A 23,188-nucleotide genomic window follows, 5' to 3' on the forward strand; every position below is an offset into this window, starting at 1 on the left:
TAAGTTCATCATTTATCATATGATTTAAAAGAAAATTCAACATTCATAAAATACTGTTCCACAGTACCATCAACATACATGGCAGAATTCATATTTTAGACAGAGGCATCTATTTAAAAATGGAGGTGTACTATGGCACTAATTTAAGTGTTTACAAATCACTTTTGTGTGAGCAATATCCTCTCTTAGGGGTGATTTATATTTGGTCCTGAAGTCATCAGCTAATACTTCTTCTGCAGGGAGAAGGATGCTTTATGGATTTCCACTCAAGGAAATTTAGTTCGCCATGAAAAAATAAATAAAATTCCATTTTATGAGACAGAAACACATTGAAGATGTCAAGAGCAAAATGTAAAAAGTAATCAGCAAAATTAAATTATATGCATAGAAGACAGCATTTTGATCACTGACAGAATTCAGTGATCTTCAAGCATGTGAAAAAAATCATATGGAGAGCTTTCATACCCATATAAAAAAAAGTACACAATGCATGTAAAGTCTAGCTTTTCTGTGGTAACTTGACCCTTTCTTAATTCCATAGCAGTCAACCATAAGATTGGGTTCATTTATGCTTTAGGTTTTGAGCTTCTGAAATGTTTCTATACTCATTATAAGAGATAGTAGTGCTTGTGGTTTGATATTATTGTTTGTTGGTTTTTGTTTTTCTTTATTTTTGAATACCTTACGTGTTTCAATACTACAAACTGAGGACTATGGGATGCTGATACAACTATGTAGAGAAACGCTTTCTAATATTTCACAGAAACAGAAAGAACACAGTGAGAATGGTGAACTACTGTTTGAGTAGCATTTGGAGAAATCAGAGGTAATGACCCACTGAAACCACAAGAATTATTTCACAGTAACATCACTGGGAAACCTGAATTTGCTAATGGAACACTAAAAATAAACATGTTTATGTGATAGTCCACTTTTAAGTTAAAAAAAAAAAAAAAAAAGGAATGAAGGAAAACAATCTAGAGATAAACCACAGTTAATAACTAGATTTTTTTTTTTTTTTTTGGTACTGAATTTTAATTTGAGTATTTTCTTATTTTTTTTCTTGGGAACATGACCATTGTGTAATCTTAATTTCTGGCATTGGGTAATTCCTTCCTGTGCAAAGATATCTACACAGCTTACATACAAATACATTTTAGTGAATTTACAATATAAGGTTTGGGTGCTCAAGACAGCACAAAGTATGCAGGCATTTATTTGACACTGCTCTTGACTACAGATGGAGCTTTTAATCACTCATCTGCTAAGCTTTACTGTATTTTGAGAAAAGAGTGTACTGATTGGTTTTTTATTTTAAAGCATAAAAAACCTTCTCTTCTGAACTGTCCCCAGGGTATCTCTCATGGAGCACTAAGTAGTCTAAGCTGCTGTTATGTATAGCTAAGCAATTACCCCCACGGTGACTACGAAGTAACTCCATTTTCTTTTTAGTATGAACTCTACTTGAGCCATGCAGGTTGCAAATTCACTAATTTCAGATGCCCTCCTTCTTCCTCTCTTAAGAAAAAAGCAGTCCAAAAGTACTGATACTTGGTGAAAAATCTGAATTTAGGACAGAAAACTTTCTTTAAATGGATTAACTGAAGTATAGCAAAACCAGCATAGAAACTAAAAATATTTGCAGAGGAGAGTATTGGGATTAACTGATAGACACTTCTAACTTTGTAGTCGTATTCCTTAGCCTTAAGAAGAAGATGGAAGACATGGGAAGCATGCATCTTTCAGATTTTCCTTATCCTTTGGCCTTTCCAGTTCTCTTTGTTCTGAACTGACACTGATCCTGACATCTACAAAATACATGGAATGACTTTAATAACTGCTGTTGTAGTTGAACTTCAGACACTATCAGCTATCAACCTCCATTCGAAGTCCATGGGCAGTTAGTATAATTCGGTGTCACTTTTAGTAAATGCCTTGAAGATGTTTTTTGGATCTTTCTGCAACACATCTGTAGAGTACTCATGATATTTCACATGTACAAAAATCAGTAAAAACCAAAAATCCTAAACTGTGCATTTGAAAAATCCCATTCATACCTCTTTACATCCTGGGCAAAACCAATAAACTTGCAGTAAAATGGCTGCCTGTGAGGTCGTTATTACTGACATAGTTTTTGGTGGTTCTTTTTTCAGCAAAATCTGCACTCTGTTGTCAGAGTATGCATTGAATTACAGTAAAATCAGATAATAACAATATAATGAAAGATTTATAGCAATTCTGCAAATGACAATTTTTAATGAAGATTTTTTTCTGAAGTTCTGGCAGTAGGAAACTTTATTATTCTCAACCTGAGTGATATTACTTATGACATATAATTTTTACTTTCATACATCCCTTTAGCACAACCTCTTTCGAAGTAGAATAACAGATTAAATTTTACCATCAAAATTAAAGCAGGAAGCAAACAGAATTACTCTGACACCAAAGAAATTTCCATCCTACTTCATGCATTTAAGGCCAAATGCTGGAAAGTTCATCATAAGTTTAACTTTAAATGAGTTTATATCTCACCCGCAAGCACTTTCCACCTCTGCCTGCTCATTCACAAGCTAGAATTATTATGGAAGCATTATTCTCCCCATTTTTCTAATTTTCTAATATTTAAGATAGAGTAAAATATGGAATAATCTCTGAAAAACTGTCCAAAGATCCACTGCTTCCCAAATTTACAGGCATCTGAAAATACAGTATATAGTATAAGAAATGCATTAATCAAGAGCAAAGGATGAATACTTTGTTTATCTTGTATTCTAAATGGAAAAGAAATGAGATATTGCCATGTCTGTCACTAAAATATCAAACCTCTGTAGAAACTGAATTCCAGCTATGGAATTTACTATATTGTAAAACAAGGTAAAAGTGTGCAAGTGGGAATTCTATCAGAGAAGAGAAAAAGATACAATTATTCCAACTCAGAGCTGATATGCTCCAAGGTATACGTTTTCCAGCAAATCACAATAAAAATGAATATTTTAGAGGTTAATACGAAGATCAAATGTAGAATGCATTTGCCGAAAAGATTAATATCTTTTCATTAAAAATGAGTGCACTGTTGGTTCAGCATTTGCATTTAGATCGAGTAAGTAATAAGTATATTGACTGCTTAACACACATCTCCAAAATGGAAAATATGGATGAAGGGAGCAGTGTCCACTGGCAGAAGAGGACAAGGTTTTTCTGTTATCTGCTGCTCTCCCTTCAGAGAACTTACACTCTATCAACAAGAACACTGTAATTCACGTCTCACAGCAGAATTGGGGGAATACTGTATAACAGCAATTATGCAAGCATTCATTCCTTCATGCATAGCATGTTGGTGAATACGTATCGGTGGACTGATGTTGACTTGAAAAATTGCTTGCCAGTATACATTAACTTATCAATGTATGGACAGGAATGGGTATTAACTAGCTGCTACACACTTTTTTTGTCGCAATTGTTTAAAGCTTAGAGCCATTCAGTTAATTGGAAGTCTCAGTCAAATAATACATGACTGCAAGTAATCTGCTTAAGCATCAGCAGGAAGGACTGGAGTCCCTCCAGGTTTCTTGTTTATGGCATAAGGTCATCACAGCTCCATGTTTTCAAGCAATAAAGAAAGGGAAAGGTACATATGATTAAAAAACCAATATCTCAATGCACCAAGATCAGTTCAGAAATAAAATATGTAGGAGAAGCTTACTGAAATGGTGACATGGCTTCACACAGACATGCTGATTGCTAGTCTCATGAAGAATATGTGTTTTTATTTAACTGAATACAGCACAATGTTTCTAAGGATCAGAGAATACTTGGTTTTCTTGAGTTGTTTAACAACATGTCAGAATATAGTCCAGCATGTTGCAGATATTTTGAAATCTTTTTTTTTTAAAAAAAAAAACAACAAAAAAACAGAATTAAGTGCAGCAGTTCCTATCAAAAGCAAAATCATATTACTTCTCAGACAGAAGAGTAAATATTTCCCTTAACTGTGGTGGCACCTTTCTTGTAGTATTAGAGTCATGCAAAACGTATATAAATCATACAGATATTTTCCTACTGAGCAGGCACCTGTAACACTGGCAAAACAACATTGTGGGTGAGCAGAAAAACTGATTACTGTTCCATAGAGGAAATTTAAGAGCTGATGCTAAAAGAATACAAGTGTTTTCTCCTCCTGTGTATAATCTTTACTTTTTTCTAACTGCAGAGAAGTGTCAGCTTGAAATGGACTAACCCACCCCTAAAGTACAAAACTCAGGACATTTCCTCAAGATTCCTTTCATTCTTATTTATCTTTACTGTGTTGTGTCCTATTTAGGGTCATTTAGACCACACACTTTCATAAAGGGCATCCTTCTCTTCAATCTATGGATCAAATGTATTCTCCAACGGATATTTGGAGGTATAATTTGCTCTCCAGCACTCTTTATCTCTGACACATTCAAGGATGCTTAAATCCCACAAGAAAAAATGCACATGTTAATCTTCAAAAATGTGCCCTTACACACCTTCTGAAAATTAAAATGGATGGTTTTGATAACCTATCAGAATTGCAAAACCCTGAAAAATCATTTTGTTTTTTTGAAAAAACAATTTTGAATCTGAAAAATATATACATGAAAATAAGCTAGAAAATTCAGACCATACAAATTGTGCATGGCACTGAGGCTTTCTTAGGAGACATGAAACACTCCCAGCTTCCCTGAGCAGTTGCCATTAGGAATCAAAAGCACCCCGCAGCTTGGTGGATATAAGGTGGGATGTCTATATACACATATACTCAGTTCAGCAACTCACAGAACATCAAATTTTGAAGGCTTGTAGGAACTTAATAAAATTGTCTTCACTTTAAACCAGTCCTGTGCAGCTAGAAGAACAAACAGATGCGGCCTGAGGCTCATCAGAATCCAGTTCATTTTTTTTCCCCTTTCTATTGTTTTAAAAAGCATCTACTTAGAATTCATTTTTAATCCTAAAGTATTACCAGAAAAAGAAATGTTTCATTTGATTTTGTCTCCTTATTTTCATTATTAGCATAGATGTTTACTTATGCATGCTGTGATCCTCCCACATATATTTAATCAGAGATAAAAACTAAGCTCTCTGGATGCCCAAACTTTGTTTTACTTCAGGGCAAAAGCCTTTGTATTCTTTGCACTGAAATGAAAATTTCTGAAGCTATTTCATGGCAACTGCTCTGAAAATGCTGTAGTGTTAAAAAAAAAAATAATATGAACTGTACAGCATGTTCAAAACTTGCCAGATGTCTGGCATCTCCAAATCTCAGTATCTCCTATTGGGAAACAAACTCCATTTCCTGCTTTCTTGGATATACAAACATGAAAGAAACTATATTTTAAAAAATCATATTATTACAAAACCTACAAAAAAGCCAAAACAGTTTAAATGCTGTCGATTTGTCTTATACAGCATTGAAAGTTGCCAAAAGCATAAAAACCTATGGTTAAAATTACAAGAAGAGATGGAAAAAATGAGTAACTTCAATCAGTATCTCAACATACTATTAACAGTTCATACCAACCGCTGGTGCATATACACATAATTAGTGCACAACAGCATTCTCTCTTCTCTGTGTTTATCCTTGAGAAACTTCTACTGTAATTCATCTCAGTTGAAGGCTAATATGACTGTAAACAGTAAACTTAGTAGGAATAACTGAAGATAATCCCCCTTTTGACTGGTACTAGCTTTTATGATTCAAACAAAATAAATACAGCTAACAAAAGATGGAAAAATCACAAGCAACTGACCCAAATTGGAGTTTAAGTAAAATCTAGAAGTTGCTGTTTGAACTGCTAATAGAATATAATTCATTAGAGTAACAGAACTTCCCCTCCCCCACCCTAGTTTCTGGAGGAGTGGAATTCTCCAGCAGAAATCTCCCTGCATAAAATCCATGTGCACCTTCAGGAGCTACTCCGAGTTACCTGACTGCACAGCTGACCACAATCACAATCATCAAAAAGGACCAGCTGTGCTGTCCACATTCATTTATTTTTCCAAGGAGTTAATGGAAAACTTCAATGAACAACTTGCTGCTTTCCATCCACATATACTGTAACACATTATTTGCTGACATGCTGACAAAAGAAGATTAGGAGCTGAAGAGAATAGGCAAAAACTGTTCATCCCCACAGTTCACTAATTCTGTTTCATGGGAGCTTTGCTGATCTATCATTTAATTCCTCTATCTACAATTTTTGCCCCCTGTTCTTATACCTACTGACAAGGTTTTCAGAGAAGTGACCATTTCTTTTTCCCATCTTTCTACGATGCACTTCACAGAAGGATCTGATATACAGCCTTCACGTACTGCAAAGGTTCAGCAGAGGAAATATAACAAGGCAGTAATATCAGCTGATATTCTACAGAGGAGTGGCAAATCAGCTTTCTAGCATCCTGCAAATCATTTTTTTTTTTTCCAATGGTGGTGACATGCACATACTTCATCTCTAAGCAGAAGCTAGACAGAGATATCCTCTTTCAGATGCAACTCCCGTCTCTGTATCCAAGGCAGACAGTGCTTTCACACTAATTCAATTTCATGAGCTACATACATGTGAAACACCTAAATCATTTATATATATATATTTATATTGGTACCCAGAAGTGTTCAGAACGGGATCATTAGACCACTTGTCCCCAGAACTATTTTTTATGATTGAAAATGTTGAACATTTTTGTACACAGATGGTTACAATAAAGGATGCATGACAACCAGCCCATACACATGAAATACATAAGCAGGAAGTGGGAGAAGAAGCCAAACCCAGAAAGATGACAGGACAAAACACAACATCTTGAGAGAAACAGAAAACTCCTTATGAAGGCTTTCACTTGACAAGACAGTATTGGAATGGGCTTCAACAGCAGATAATACTTGTTTTTACTGTTAAAATGTTACACAGCCCTGTTTTGGCTCAAAAAAAAAAAAAACAAAAAAAAAACAAAAAATTCAGCATTTGTAGCAACAGTTTAAATTACTTTCTGCTTTCACCAAGATTGCCATGCCACCTTCAAAGTAAAAGTACTGAATTGACTATTATTAAAAATCATAAAGAATTCAGATCTTGATTTCTGGATCTACTACTCAGTCGTAATACCAGTCCGACTGAGGCCAGGTTTCTTGTATGGAGACAGCATCATTATTTCATGAATCACCTTTGGAAGATACCAGAAAAAGCAGGTACATTCATTCCCTTCCATTGATTTTCTAATTTTGAGTAAATTGGTTTAATCTGGAGAATGGTTATCTATTAGGAATAAAAATACCTAAAGTGACTTTAGAAAACAGAATGAAGCTTTTGAACAGAAAAAAAAAAATGAAGAAGGGAAACTTGAGGCAAAGAGGTGATGATTACATACTAAATTTGGGCATGGGTCTGTGGCCAGCCACACAAATATGAAAGAAATTAAATCCCTCTGAACTTAGAAGAGAGATCTACAGGCCTTGAGCTCAGTTTCACTGCAACTTGTGTCTATAATATATGTCTATTTTACCCAAGAACAGTCTAATTCTGGAAAAACTTGCACAAAAATAACTCACCTAAAACATATGAGCATCACTTTCATATAGTTAAAATAAGAAATAGCATGCTGAATACAGAGAGCATTCAATAGTCCTGTACCTAACCAACTTAAAAGACAAGTGCTGTAAATCAGCACATACACCCAAAATGCAGCAAGGTTGGTGAGCAGAGAGTTCAGGTCTTTGAATTTCCTTGGTGGAGCCTGCAAGACTCCTGGTCGCCTTCAGGACCTTAAGAGCCCACAGGCCTATATAATTAAGAGAACTGCTGATTTACAGAGTAACTATTCAGGTCATAATTGCGTTGTTGTTCTCATACATTCTGATAACTACTAGTTCATTCTCTTAACCTGAAATGATTACACCTATATATTTTTTGCCACCGGTTCACACTCTTGTAACGTTAATGATGGGTAATCAACATGGACTTTGGCACTACACCGTTTCATCTTAAAACTACATGCAGATTGTCTGCCCCTTTATTATTCCTTTCTTGTACATCCATGGTATACTAAGTATGGAGTACTACATTAATTATTCCACTAAGTCCTCTCAATACAAACAAACTTATAGAAAAGTCTTTAAAGCAACAAACTGTAACAACCTCATAGCAAGCCATACATACAATTAAGCCTTTTATTTCTTCTGTTGTCAAATAATTGCTGTCTCCAGCTTGACCTTCTTTTATTTTTCAGATCTTTGTTTTCATCAGCCAACACTAAATGTCCAGCACTGAAGAACCATTAGATTTATAAATAGTGATCACAGCACGTAACTTCTTTCACCAAAATAAGAAATAAAAAGAACACTGTGAAAGACTCCTCACAGTTGAGCATCCAAACCTCCACCCTTCCTCACAGCACTCTTAATTTTTTGTCAGTTCACGAAAGGTTATGAGCACAAACAATAAGATGTCATCTTGCGATAGGAAACTTACCTCACGATCCAGCAGTACAGGTGACACCACTGTGACAATATCTCCCTTTTCTGGGTCAATGTAGAACATATTTGGGGAGGGTTTGGTAGGTGTCTGTTTGAGGATGTTGTACCGCAGAAGAGCGTTGTCTGTGCTAGGATCATCAGCATCAAATGCTGTCATCCGCATCACAGTTGTTCCTAAGGGAAAGGTGGACAGACAACAGAATGCAGTTAGGAAGCACATTTATTATGCTACTTTCAAACACAAAAACCAGACATAGTACATAACAACTATCTCATCAGGGCCAGGAAGTAGTTTCATGTGATACTTTGTAATTCCATTCATCCTATTTTTACTTGCTGCTGAGCTAACAACAAAAAGTAATCTTCCTGGTTTGCAGCAAACAAATGACTCACTTAAATACCCCGTATTTGAGTACTTTGTTGCTGCCCACATAAGGAACATCACTAAAGGATCCTCCATGCTTTAAATTCTTCGGGTAAAAAGTCTACAGGATCTCCTGGTGAAGGTGCAATGCTGAAATAACAGAAAGGTTTCTCTTTGCAGTTTGTGCAGTTTTGCACTGTCTCAAAATTGGTTGGACATTTTTAAGGCTTCTGCCAATATGACAAATTTCATCATGACTAAAGCTCAGAGAATTCTAACTTGAACATAACTCCTGGGCTTTCTGATCACTCTGAACACTCTCTTGCTCGGCCATCTTTAGAGCGCTGAAGTTGTTTTTATTACGAAAATCCTATAGCGTGCAGTTCTGCCATAGAGAGCAACAGGGTTAATGCCACTGATTGCACAGAATCTTAAATGATTTAAAGAGGAAAAAAAAAAACCACCATTCTCCTACAACATGGTTAATACAGAGACAACTGAGAAGCTGCCAATATTGTTGTTAACTAATGGAGTACATACTCCCACATCGCAAGATCAAATCTTATCCTCTCTCTTGCACAGGCACACCAGAGGTGACAGAGTTTTATTCAAGCTTCTTTTATTTGCTTTGTGTTATGGGAAGCAAAGAAAGGAAGCAATTAGACAGTAGGGCTGAACCCTGCAATATTCACCCCTAGACCATTATAATTTTTTAATCAGTCAATCTATAGGTATAAACACAACAGGTTTTATGTTCATTTTTATATCTAACTAGAAGGAACATATAATCACACCAAAACTGAAGTGTCTCTTTGGCCTGAACAAAGGATAAAATCCTAATGAACAAAAAAGTCACAATGAAATCAGCGAACTAGTTTCAGTAGTGAATGAAGAAAAGCAACAAATTAATGCAAAAGACACTAGTAAACCATATACAGATAGGAAAGGTAAGGAAGCATTCACTCTTTTGCCTAAAAGTCTCAACCAAAAAAATTTAATCAAATTCCACCAACTATTCAATTTCCATTTAAGTAGCTTAGCACTGAAAACGTATCATTTAACACATGAACCACAACGTCAAATTATAATTCATTGTTAGAGTTCAAGTCTTCTGTATTAGCCAACTTGCTTTTCCCCGCTGACTTTCAGTAGAGAATTATATCTTAAAAATATCACAATGAAAACAATTTGAAATACAACATTTTCATTTCATATTGAATATATAATGCTATTTGAGCTATCCACAGTATCCACAATCTTTTGTGCCAAAATAACAACATCGGATTAAAACTTTCTAGTACAGACAAGGCCTATGTCATTACATTGCCTGCAGAACAGAAATACTATTCTTTTCTGTTGATAAGCAGTGAGTTTCTATTCTTTGTGAAGGTCTTTTAGCAGAGCTTACTTAAAATCAAATGTAATGAAATACAGTGGTAAAGATGCAAAAAAAAAACCAACCCCAAATAATACGTAAATTAAAACAATTTCCTCATTCAGTGTTAAACACAACTGTCATGCTCAGATATATTTCTGCTTTGCTTTTTTTGGTGTGTACATCTTTGAGGTCTTGTAATGACCTTGAGTATAAGCTCTCAAAGGTTTTGCTTCATTGCTACGTCAGGCAGAGCTACCCCCTAGAGAAATAGAACAGATCTGACAGCATGTTGGTTTTATTCACCAGTGATTAAAGGTCAGACAGCTCAAAAAGAAGCTTGCCACTGGATGCCATGCCATGTTTTCCAATATTACAAGATGATTCTCGCCCTGATATTTTCAACTACTTTGTTTGAGACTTCTTCAAAAGAAAAAAAAAATAACATCTTTCTATTTTGAAGGGAAGAGCATTCATCTCTTTTTACAAGCATTGGGAACTTCTGACACATGGATGTTTTTTTTTTCAAATGTGTTCATTGCATTTGAAGACAATTGTTTATTTTCATGTTAGATAGCCTTTTTCACAAAAGTCTCCTGGGTCACAAGACCTTACTGAAATAAATAAGACAGGCAAATCATCAAGAGATATAAAAGAGTGCTCAAATATAAGTGAAATTCAATGATATTTGGTATGGCTTCTCAAGAAGCACAATTTAATGGGATGCTACGCTCTTCAAGTACATTGGATGATAGTTTAAATAAATGTAAATTCGTACTATTATTAATCTATTGTATGAGATATTCAGCAGAGATTTAGAATGTGATCAAAACCACACATTCAGATGGAAATCTTATTTACACAGTCGTTCTAGTCAGTTGTACAGAAATATTTCTAACGATAAGACTGCAGATACAGATTTTAAAATCTGATGTAAATCCACAAATCTCTAGTTACTCTGGCATGAAACTGGCTTGATACAGTGGCTGAATACAATTGTGATTTGCCAACTTAAGTTCTTTAACCTTTCTATTCACTGGACATTCTTTTATTCTGTGTAGCCATTCCTTTGCTGCAGAGAGATAAAAAATAAATTCAGAAACTCAAAAAATCTGGCTTTTACATCACTTTGCATAGGCGTGCTAGTCCCAGTAGGGAAGTAGATAATTAGTTCCATTTGTGTCTATCTTGCCTCTAAGGTTCAGAAATGTTAGTATCTAACTAACCATCAAGGTGGCAGATGTGCTTAAGTAAAAGTTATTCTATTCTCACAAATTCACATAACAGATGTAAAAATGCATATAAAACTCCTTGTTAGATGTCATTATATATTATTACAGTCTGTATAAGATTGTATCTGTTTTTGGTTCATGAACATCAGCACAAAAAAATTACTACTCTTTAAACATCACTTACATGCCTTCATCACTCCAATAACCAAAGTCAAATAGCGCTGCTAAGAACAGAAAGGAAACCTTGCACTGAGCTGACAAATGGTACTCTGCTTCTACAGCCGTGCTGAGAATGGCCTGTACTTGGACACAGCTCTCTTGCAGCCTTGTTCTCATAAGCATGTTGCAAAATAACTGGAATTCATTGCTGTCCATTTATTTCAAAGCACAGCACTACATACTTTATTACATCAGAACAAATCTCGCTCGTATGCAAACATTAGAATGGTTTGGCAGCTAAAAAAAAAATAAAATCACAGCAGCTTTAAACTAGGAATTAAAGCATATTTCAAGGACCTTGTGGAGAAGTCTGACAACAGTATTTCCAAGTAGGAACTTGACTATCTCTGTTAGGGCATTCATGGAGAATGCACATGACCATACGTTTTAGGATGGGCCACCACAAAGACTACATTAAGAGATCTGATCCCTTAAAATGCAGCTGCACTAACTTTTATTTTAAAAGGCTCTGCAACATATATCCGGTCCAAAAGTGTTTAAATCAAGATGCATGCTTCCTCAGTATTACTTCTTCATCATAAAGTTTTATTCTTCATAAAAGATTCATTTCCCCAGACCCATAAACTGACTACTTCTAATTCAGTGTCATTTTATAAATACTTCCATTCCTGGCATCAATCAAACGCAGCTGGCTTTCAAACCACAAAACAACAGCTTGCTACATTATCATGTTAAACAATATATATTAACTTATCAAGCTGAGGAACAAATGTCTGCAAAATCAGCAACTTTTGAGTTCTGCTGATGATGTGCAGATATTCACTGAGGCAGTCTCTCCCAGAAAAGGTACAGTTATTCCATGGCATTTCAATATTCACGCTTTATTTGTCACACCCTCTGGGCAGTTTAACTATTACCATAATCTCTCAAGCCCTCTGTTTGCACCTCTGTGCTCCTCATTGATCCAGCACATATTCCACTAGACAACTCACTGTTTCAAATACTGCAGCTATCAATCTGTTGATTGCACGTTCGGCCTGTAAGTTGGCTTGGAAGTATTGGCAAAAACCTCCCCTTAGGCATTAAGACGTAAAGCAAAATGCTTGCACAATTCTGTGGTGATTGGAGCAGATGGTTTCTTGAAAAAGTTGTTGTTTCATTGCTTAACCTTTCTTTTTCTTTTCCTGTCCCTCCACCACCCCACTCTTTTATTTTCTTTTTTGACTGTTAAGATGCCAAGAGAACTCTGGGAGCAGTTCAGTAAATTGATGAAACTGCTTCTAAAAAGGCCCAACCATTTTTTTTTTTTTTAATTATTTTAATAATTTGTTTTTGTGTTCAGCTGCCAAGCTGGCTGAGGACTTTGTGCCCAATTCCTTTAGCGGCTTTTACACAGTGGGCAACTACAACTATTCCCACTCAGCTGATGAAGAGCAGGTTTTGTCATTCATAATTGAGTGCTACACCAATGCACGTCGTACTCAGAGCTATGGTTTTTGTGGGGGGTTACACAGCAATACAGTCATTTTTACTTCTGTTTTCCCACATGACTTATTGAACATCTACTGAGGAGTTACTTTCAAAGGTCTTATCTGGCAAAACGCAGGGATTTGTAACTTCTTCACACTGTTTGGATGAACGTCTTCTGGTTATTTCTCTCACTGTATTTAAGTGTAATTTACTGTTACTAAAAATGAAGAATTTACAAAAAGGCCTGGAATATGTGGACAACTATCTTTGAAGATGACTGTCAATACTAACCTTAAAATATTATCCAATTTAAGGACTGAAAGGTTTTATCAGAGTTACTGTGCTAAAAATCTTCAGACTATTGAGTTACATTGGTTTTGTGTCTTATGCATACTACAAAAAATGTCTGATTTCATAATTAACACGATCAGTTTGCTGAATGCTAAATACAACTTCTTAAAAAGTTCAGATGTGCCTCTGTAAATCAAAAACAATCAGTTGCACAACAGTATACTCTTAAGAAATAAAGCTATTTTAACCCAAGAAGGAGATCAGAAAATAAGAAATAAAAAGAAAAAGGAAGAAAATGAGAGGGTTCTTAGCATCTCTAAAGCACTCTACACCTATTGCTGTAGAAATAAACCCAACAACTTTCCAAGCGTGAAACAAAGGAAAAAAAAGCCTCCTGACTCCTACACCTATTATAAGTAATTATGTTTGACTGTCATTTTGTACTTTAAAGACAACAAGCCCCAGGGAAGCAAAACAAATATAAGAAGAAAGGCCCATTATGTCTCCAATCAAGTGCATTTGAATTGCAACCACAGTTATTAGCTTACACATGTTATTAAAAAATGGAAGGCTTTTCTCAATAGAGAAGACATTTAGTAAGAATTAATGACTTTGGTCTTTTAGCATATCTTAAATTTGCATGGGGCAATAATTTCGTGCTCCACAGGACTTTTTCACAGCATCTACATAGATGCCTGGCAAATGCTGGATAAATTTACTATCTAAGCTGGAGTTTAGATGGCATCACTGATCAGCACACCGTGCATGCCAACATGTTGCACAGTCAGCAGTAGCGGAGAGATGGACTTGTTAAATCTCAGATGTGGAACAAGTAACAAATTGCTGTTCATACAGAAAAGAAACTTCAGAGATGTTAAATAGAGGTGAAGAATTGTGAAGAATGGCTGCTATCCATAGAGAGCTAATGTGGCCAGAAAGCATGTAAATTGAGGAAGAAATAACGGGAGATTCTCTGTTGAATGTAACAAAATAGTGAAGATGTACGGGCAGGATGATCATTAGCAATACTAGCAAAATTTTTCTCATGAATAATATCGCTGTTTAGGTACAAGAAATTACTCAGTGCTGGTGGGGACTTTTTGAGAATGAGTACTACCTATTGTTGTCTCTAGATAGCCCATAGGGTACAGAGTCATGTGACTGACAACGATGTTAAGAGCTTTCAGGTATCTGCAACTCCAGGCGAGACAATGATATATTTGAAATGCCAGTAAGTGAATTTGCATTAGTTCAAGTGATGTGACATGGATGATACCATTTGCTAAGCCAGATATATTTTTCCAAATAGGATTCTGCCTAAATTCTGTAACAGCAGCAAAAACGCAGCACTCCCATGTTTGCGTCTCTTTTGACCAGTAAAGTCTATTAAGAAAAGGCATGAATTACCTTCTGGATCATGACCATAAGCTATAAAAAGTCCCACTGATCTAATATTCTAACTGCCAATTCATAACGTAATCTTACAAGTCAGATAACATAACTCATAAAGCAATATAACACATTCTCTTGAAGTGAAAGGTTTAATGTAAAAGATGATGCGCACTGAACATCACACAGCAGGTGAATATGACAGAACAATGACTTATGTGCAAAAGAATAGCTATCCAGCACTCAGAGAGGATTTCAGCCCTAGACACATTCAGAGAAAACACAGAGGAGCTGCATTCACTCTGGAGCTCAGCTAGCATAAGATGCCAGTCAGAAAATCAGAAATAAAGACCAATTGAGACATTAAAATACCATGGAATTCAGCTCCCTAAAAACAATGCAGGACCATTCTTGAAAAGATAAAGAATACTGGTTTCTTTAGCCTGAAAACCTCAATTGAAGAAATTTCCACAGTCCCTACGTGACTTATCATCATGATGAATGCATTTGGCAAACAGCTGCCAGAAAGCTAGCTCAAATCCTAAAATAGCCTAAAATAGCCAGCTACACTGTAGCCTGTCACTACAGGAGTGGAGATGGAGGATGCTTAGCTCTTTCCCCCGACTCTTATAAAACTTTCATAGGTAAAATGTCCAAAACCTGACAGCTCCTGCCTAGAGTGACCTTTGAATTTACTCAGGCCTTTGATCTGAACTGTTTGACAGCTGAAATACTTTGTCAGAGTTGCTCATAACTCATGATTCACTATGCTGGTTTCCCTCTTCCATGTGAAATTGGAATTGCTTGCAATCATTCAAATTTGATTTCAGCTGTTTAAATGCAGATGCAAACTTTATAGTCGAGAATAGCTATACAGAGAGCTTACTAAAATATGTGTATATTCTAGAAGGCTTTAGCTTATTTCTGCTTTATAATTCAATGTTTTCTTCTAGCTTTTCTCTGACTTTTCTTTATTAGTTTCCCATCCTTCTACTCCTCCATGTTTATCTGGGTGGCACAGTTCTGGACAAAGCAGCTCAAATTGCTAATGGACAACAATTGTAATACTAATAACACATAAAGCTTGATGAAAATTTCATATCCAGAAATACCCGTGAGAAATTATCTTTTGAATGTACTAGAGTGCTTCTTCCAGCAAACTTCAAGACAAAATAAAACAGGCAATATTAAACTAATCACTGAACTTTCCTTCCAAGAGAGAAGCTAATATCCAGTTTCTCCTAATCTTTAAGCAGGGCAGAATTCTTAATCAAGATGAATGAAGAAAAGAAAATAGATATTTCAGAGGGTTAGTTTAGTAAAAAAATAACTGACAATTATTTGTGTTCTGAACTGGAAAAGAAGAAGCCATCATTCAGTTCAAGGCCACTTTTACACTTCTCTATTCAGTCCTGTTTAATTAGCATTTTGAATTTTCACAATGATGTCAACCACCATAGATTCTTCTCTTAGCCCTTACTAAACAAAACTTAACTGCTGAGAACCCTGTCTACATTCAGCTATCCTCCACGCTAAGAAAGCCTTTGAATTTGAAGAACTAGCAGCACTCCCTAGTTCTTCAACCCTGGTAAATATCCTTACATATTGCAGCCCAAGCTGCCCATCAATGTTTCTCCAAAGCAGGGTCCTTTGGAAGAGAAATTTGGCTGCACTTGTGGAGAGAAGAAAGCAGCAATGTGTGCAAAGAGATCCACCAATATGGGCTGTAAATCATGGACAAAGAAGCATGGAATCCCAGAATCCTTAGAGTCAGAAAGGACCTTTAAAGGCCATCTAGTGCAACTCCCTCATAACAAACAGGGCAAATGTAGGTTTTAAGACACTAGTAAATTAAAATCTAATAATACTTTAAAAAGGCAATGATTTTTTTTTTCATTCTATCAACACATTATTTCAAAGTGAAAGAAAACAGCGCGATACACTGACAGCATCAGTTTTTTAAAACGCTGTAAAAATACAGTTTGTGTGGCACATGGAATAAGAAACCCAAGCTACTTGCTGCACACGTTTTGCATTAAGCCTTGTTCAAGAAAAACAACAAAGGAGATTTTTCTAAGAATTGAATAATTTCAGATATCAATAGTCCTTTAATCAGGGCAACAATTTGTAGATGGATCTCATTCTTTCAATTTGGTACATTTGTAAAGGAATTTACTAGCTCCTTCAAACTGTCTTATGAGAAAGACAGCAATTATACTCCCCTGCCTTTAATCAAAAACATATCATTACTTTCAGAAACAAATTTAGACTACTCTTCTATGGCTAAGTAAGATATTCTGGTATTCTTCCTGATTAAAAGGTAACAATATTACATTTTAATAAAATCTCTTGGGGAAGATCAGTTTTCCTTGATTGGAAGTGATTTTTGAGTGGGCCAGAATATCTGTTGATTTCAGCCAGGCCAGTATCACTAATGATTCATATTAAGCGAGGCTATGAAATGCAGGAACATTTCACAAATCTAAGTATATTTGTAACAAGAATAGGATTTGATGTGAGACACATGTTTTCAGCAGAGGTCTTGATACTCTTTCTTTAATTAAGCAAAGAAGTCCCTAAGCACATCAAAATTGGGCTTAGTACAATTCATTTCACTTATTTACAGACATTTTAAGGGTAGGTACTTAGTTTATGCTTTCTAATAGTCAGTGGAGAGGGATTTATAAACTGGAATGGAATTCATTCCATTCTAAGCAGAATATTTAAGAAAGATGAGATGAAGAATTTTTATAAGTAATCACTAATTTGTAGAGGAATCTAACCTCAGTAAAGGTATCAAGCTGCCCTGTCCTTAAAATGATACCAGTCCTATTGATATTGACTATCGATACAGATACAGAAAGAGACAGAGTTGAATGATTCTTCTGTTCTTTTCTCCTAGCATCACATACCCAATAAAACCTTTTCTATCCCACTCTGTGACTACTTATGTAAGAAAGGAAAACACACTTGTATGAAGTATATTAGAAACCATGCTCCAGCATTATGCTGGATGGCATTGCAGTCTGCACTGATATTTGGCCCTCAAAATGCAGAGGTCTGCAAGAATTAACAGCAGGCCATGATATCACTGTTCTTACTCCCTTAAAATTGATGTACTGTGTTGAGGAAAGGACCTCAAGTAACAAATCAAGTTATTTTAACTTTGCATGTAATTGATTTAGTATTGGAAGGGCTACATTATGTCCCTGCAGAGAAAATATGGGTATGGAAAAGGCTCCGTATGTCATAAAACATCTAAATATTGACTGTGGAACTCCTTAATGTAAAATTAATAATTAAGCACTGAACAACTCACTATATATCACTGCCAGCAATATGACAGATAGAGACGACAGAGTTGGTGCAGCTCTGAGAAAACACAGTACACCATTAAGGCTTGTTCAAATATAGTTGCATGAATGCACAAATGTATTCTCTTAGGCTCCAAGGAAAGAAGTTTGGAATGCAATTGGATGAAGCTGTAATTGTATGTGGGTGCCCACACTGACAGTTTTTTTTCCTATAGAGACCTGCTTGAATCCTAAACAACCAGAAGGCAGACTTACACACCGCTTTCCGATCTTAAGGCAGTCAGCAATGGCCACAGTGTTCTATGACCAAATGACAGATTGTTTTGTCCCAAAACAAGCACCTGATTTCTGTTGAAATGATTTAAGCAGACAAAAGACAGCAAATACTGGTAGGAAACATTGCAGATAAATGCCTACACTTCACTCCTCTTCTTTCCCTATTACAATTAACTGGACAAGCAAATGAGAGATGGAAATAAACAGAATTCATCCTCTCCCAGGATCCCCGTTGATTTAACCCCCAGTTTCCATTGCTAGAACAGTTAATAGCAGTATACAATCACATTTACAATTCATCTGTAAATACCATTTGTACAAATACAAAAATTTCTTTTTTCCCCAACATTTTCTTTTATGCTTTAGAATGGAGTCCTACTGCACAGTCTGTGGAATGCTAATGGTTTCAGAAGATACCAACCCTCACAAACATTATCAGTAGCATGCATTAGATGCAAACTTTTCTGTTCAGGGAATTCCATGCTAGCATTTTATTTCAATGTACTACATTAGAGAGAGAGTAGTTTGCAATTTCATTCACTTGCTTGCTGTTTATGAAATAATCCATTGATACTAATCCCAGCAGCCTTGTTATGCATAGTGTACTTTCTATAACAACCAGATCTGACAGTTACCTTCTTTGCACAGTGTCAACAGTGTAACACGGTTAAACTGCATGTTTTGCTAAAGGAATTAGGAGCCATCATCTTATATAAAAGTTACCCAGTTGCACTGTTAGATATGGAATACTAATTAAGTTTTGCAAAAAAAACCATAAAAAAACATGTCTACTCATGGCAACCACAGACTTTTAAACCAAAAACTCTGGTGACAATATGGTTGTACAATATGTAAAAAGCACAGAAATGCAGGTGTCAGTATCCCACTGTTAGTGGAGTGTTAAGAATGTAATGCTCTCTAACATGCCAAGCTCTAAAGATATCAGACACACTTGTTTCCTTTATACATTATCTGAATTCTTCGGATTTTCCTGGCTAATAGCAGGCCATTGCCTGCTCTTACTCTCTCCATAAATCAGGTCATTCATAAAATTAACAACAAGCAGAGGGTGCAGAAAAGTATCACTGAAGGTTTTCTCTAGTAGTGATTCACAGTACCTCGCTGTTGCATCTCACTTGCAAAACAACCTGATTACTTTCAGAGGGACTTTATCACATTGGCTTGCAGAAGACAGAGTTGATAAATGTTCTGTTTTATATCAGTTATGAAATCTACAGTGTGAGTGCATATAGTGCCTGATATAGATATTTCTTCAAATAATAACACTCCTGTGTGCATGCAGAAAGTTACATCGTGGATGACTTCATGTGACTGAATGTACTGGTATGGTTTGTTCCTCAGATCTTTTTAAAGTAGTGCTTTGTTCACTAACACACCAAGATCAGGGCATGAAATAAAAACACCTCCAGCAGTTCTATACTGGATATCATGAAGGCTTTCCTTCATCAGGATTTGAAAGGAAAGTATTAGTTACGAACACTTTTCGTTCTCTGATCACATGCATGCTTCTAAAGCAGTGAGATCTAAGTAGCTATTTCCAAATTAGATTATTACATCATAAATTAAGCACACTACAGATGTTTATAAGCCTTAATTAATATCAACCTAGTGACCCTCAATTAAACATTTATGAAACATTTCTTCATAACTTGTTAGTCATTTATAAGGTGTTTATGTGAGAACAGATAAATGATGTCTTTCAATTTTACAGGCAAACTTTATAAAGTACTTTCATTTCATCTTCTCTCCTTAATGCTGCATGTGGTGACACTGGGATATGGGATATGTGGTAATTTCTTGTCAGTTCTGACTTACTGATATCAGCAACAACGCTGTGAATAATAGCACAGGAACATTACAGGCTCATAAAGGCAAATGAATGCTTTGAGAACTGACAGTACATACATTCTTAAAACTGGAATTTAGATGTACTCCTCTGAAGCAAATAGATAAATTGTATTATATGTACAATTACTACTGGCTGTGTGTTTCATTGACATGATTTCATTTTGAAAAATGCTATTTAAATATGTAATGTAGATAATTTTCCGTTTTACAGAGAGACATATACTTTGTATAAAACACATAATAGATTTATAGATCTGGGGAAGTCATGAACAAATAGAGTAAAATGAAATTACTTTTAGTTTGTCGCAGTGCAAATTATTTTCAAACTCACGTTCTTTTCATTGGCAGTTTCACCTGCTGAGTTATCCACACGGATTTGGCTTGATTCAAATAATACAAAAAAGATTACTCTCAAAATAAGAAGCTTAGCACCATTTCTTAACTCTGCTATCACCAACGTCCTCCCTCAATGTCTTGCTTCTCATGTGTCTCTAAGACATTTGATCCAATAATCTCCCACTGTCCTACAGGAAAACGTACCCATTTACCCCAGTGCTCATTCTTCCTACAAATTGCAGTATGCTTTCTTTTTTTCTGTCTTGCCATGTTTCTATACATGAGTTTTCAGGCACTTATTTAGTACTCTATTGACAATTATAGAAAATATAACTCGTCTAGTAAAAGTGAAAGAAATTTGGGGGTTTGAAGGTAACACTGCAAGCTTTCCTTTCATGCTTCTTTTGCTCCATGCCCAAACTCCTTGGACAGGTTGGAGTAAAGACATCACCTGTAGCATACACAAATCCTTAACTACTGTGCTCAGTATCAATTAGAAATTGCTTTTTCTTTCTGATACAAGTTTTAGGAATAAGACTGGAATCTCAAATTAATTTCACATAGGCTACCAGTACGGCATGTTTTTCCTCTATTGACATGTTCACCTTCTGATACAATTTTGCACCAGTGAGCCTGGAGATAGAAAACTACTGAATCCATCAAATATTTGCAAAATTCAGGACTTTGATATTTTGATTTTTTTAAAACTCATATCTAAGTGTATATATATCACAATATTACCTTAACATTAGGCTACTGCAAGTTTATTTAAAACCTGGACTCTTACCTAATCAGCCAGCTATGCTGATTAAAGAAAACATGATCTTTGAAAGTAATGAGTGAAAATATAGTGTTCATATTGTTCCTGATTTGCTGAGTGCACCAAAAGTAATCAGAATTAATGAAAAGCAACATGCTAAGGGAATGCACAGCAATTATTACGCAGAAGGAATGGATCATCATTTCTACTGCTCTGAAAATACTTACACTGAAATCACTGGAAATTGAAGTGTGACATTGCAACAAATAAATATATCCATTATTCCAAAAAGCAACACTTAGCAATTCTACTTCATGAAAATGTTCACATTTTCTTTTTACAGGGTTCGTTCAATCAGAATGTTTAAAAATAATGTACAAAAAAGTAAAATACATCCACAAAAATACATATACAAAAACTTACAAAGCTATATGTGTCTGATTGCCATGAGATATTGATATATATATACACACATACAGTTATACACAATAAGATATTGACTTCTCTGTTCAAAGGCACCTTAGAAAATGTCATAACTAAAATTTCCATTTACCGTTTCAGTTCTTAACCATAGCAATAGAAAAGCAATTGCAGAACACAATGGAATTTAAGAAGTGAGAAAAAAGCATGTGATTTCCCCAGTTTGCTTCATGGAGGCAAACAGACAATCCCTGAACAGAAGATAACAGATTAATATCTTTTCATAGGAAAACAGCTTCATATACATGATCTCCTGCATATCTAACTTTCTTTTTTGATACTTTGGAATATTTTCCTGATAAGTGAATTCCCTATAGCCTCAAAAAAAAAATTATTCTATACTCAGAGATTAAGAACTTTTTAAAACAAAACAAAACAAAAAATTAAGTCACTTGCAACCTCTATTTTTCTTGTCCTTAATGGAACAAACAAAAGCTCTTTGAATGAAATAGAAGACAACAGTGATCAATCAACTTCATCCCGAGCAGCAGTATATCTGAAACGCAACCCATGCAACTACTTCTCTAACTTGTGCCGCTAACAAAAACTATTACCCCTCTCACTGCAGCAGTAGATGTTTCCAGTGTTGTGGTGTTTTGCTTGGACAATTCACAGGGGAGCACAGTATCACACCTGGACCTGGAAGAGTATTTAGAACTTACTTGCTCATCCCTCCCTCACCCACATTAGATACAATCTACTTCCCAACAATGGGACTGTTCAAAGGGTGAAATGGTGTTCACTTTCATGAAAAAGAAGTCAAAACAGATGAAACAGCTGATATGTCTTACGGGAGATTAGGGAAAAACTGTGGATGTTGTAACAGTAGATGCAAAGAATGTTCCTTTTGCATACTGAGAAAGTTTTGGTGTATCTTTCAAAGTCTACATTTATAAGTCCATCCACTTTCTAAGGAGCTTATGCTTAATAGAGCAATCATCATCATTCTCCTAGAGTTATGGTAGAAGCAAGTGATCTCTAAGCCCATCAAGAATTCTTGAGATGGCAACAACAGAAGAAAGGATGGTGAGGAGATGGAAAAAAAAACTTTGATTAGGCAATGTTGCAGCTGTTGCCTACTTTTACAGAAAGACTGCAAGGAAAGCAAATACAATAATACAATTCAGTGCTAATCTAGCAGCAAGTGCTCTTTGACCTATGCCCAAGACTTCCTTCGTTAGAAGGAGATGAAGGGTACTATGTGAATGTGTTCAGATGAAAGATTATTAGCAGGGAAACTAAAACAGACAACCTACAAAGCAATAATGCTGTTGATTCTGAAACCAGATTTTTTTTTATTATCGCATAATTTTTAGAGGCTATTTCATCATGTAATAAAAAGAGTGCAAAGGAATGAA

At 35.6% G+C, this 23,188-nt stretch overlaps 1 protein-coding gene across 5 annotated transcripts in view; it reads right to left on the reverse strand.

Annotated features, from left to right (window-relative positions):
- Positions 1–23,188, reverse strand: part of CDH13 (cadherin 13) — a 427,664-nt gene that overhangs the window by 122,762 nt on the left and 281,714 nt on the right. For all 5 annotated transcript variants that reach the window (XM_048958117.1, XM_048958119.1, XM_048958120.1 and 2 more), the window contains one exon: positions 8,490–8,668. In XM_048958117.1, the coding sequence (XP_048814074.1) occupies positions 8,490–8,668 (179 nt within the window). The remainder of the gene's footprint in view (positions 1–8,489; positions 8,669–23,188) is intronic.

The sequence above is a fragment of the Lagopus muta genome, chromosome 12 (assembly GCF_023343835.1).
Source record: "Lagopus muta isolate bLagMut1 chromosome 12, bLagMut1 primary, whole genome shotgun sequence".
Taxonomy (NCBI): domain Eukaryota; kingdom Metazoa; phylum Chordata; class Aves; order Galliformes; family Phasianidae; genus Lagopus; species Lagopus muta.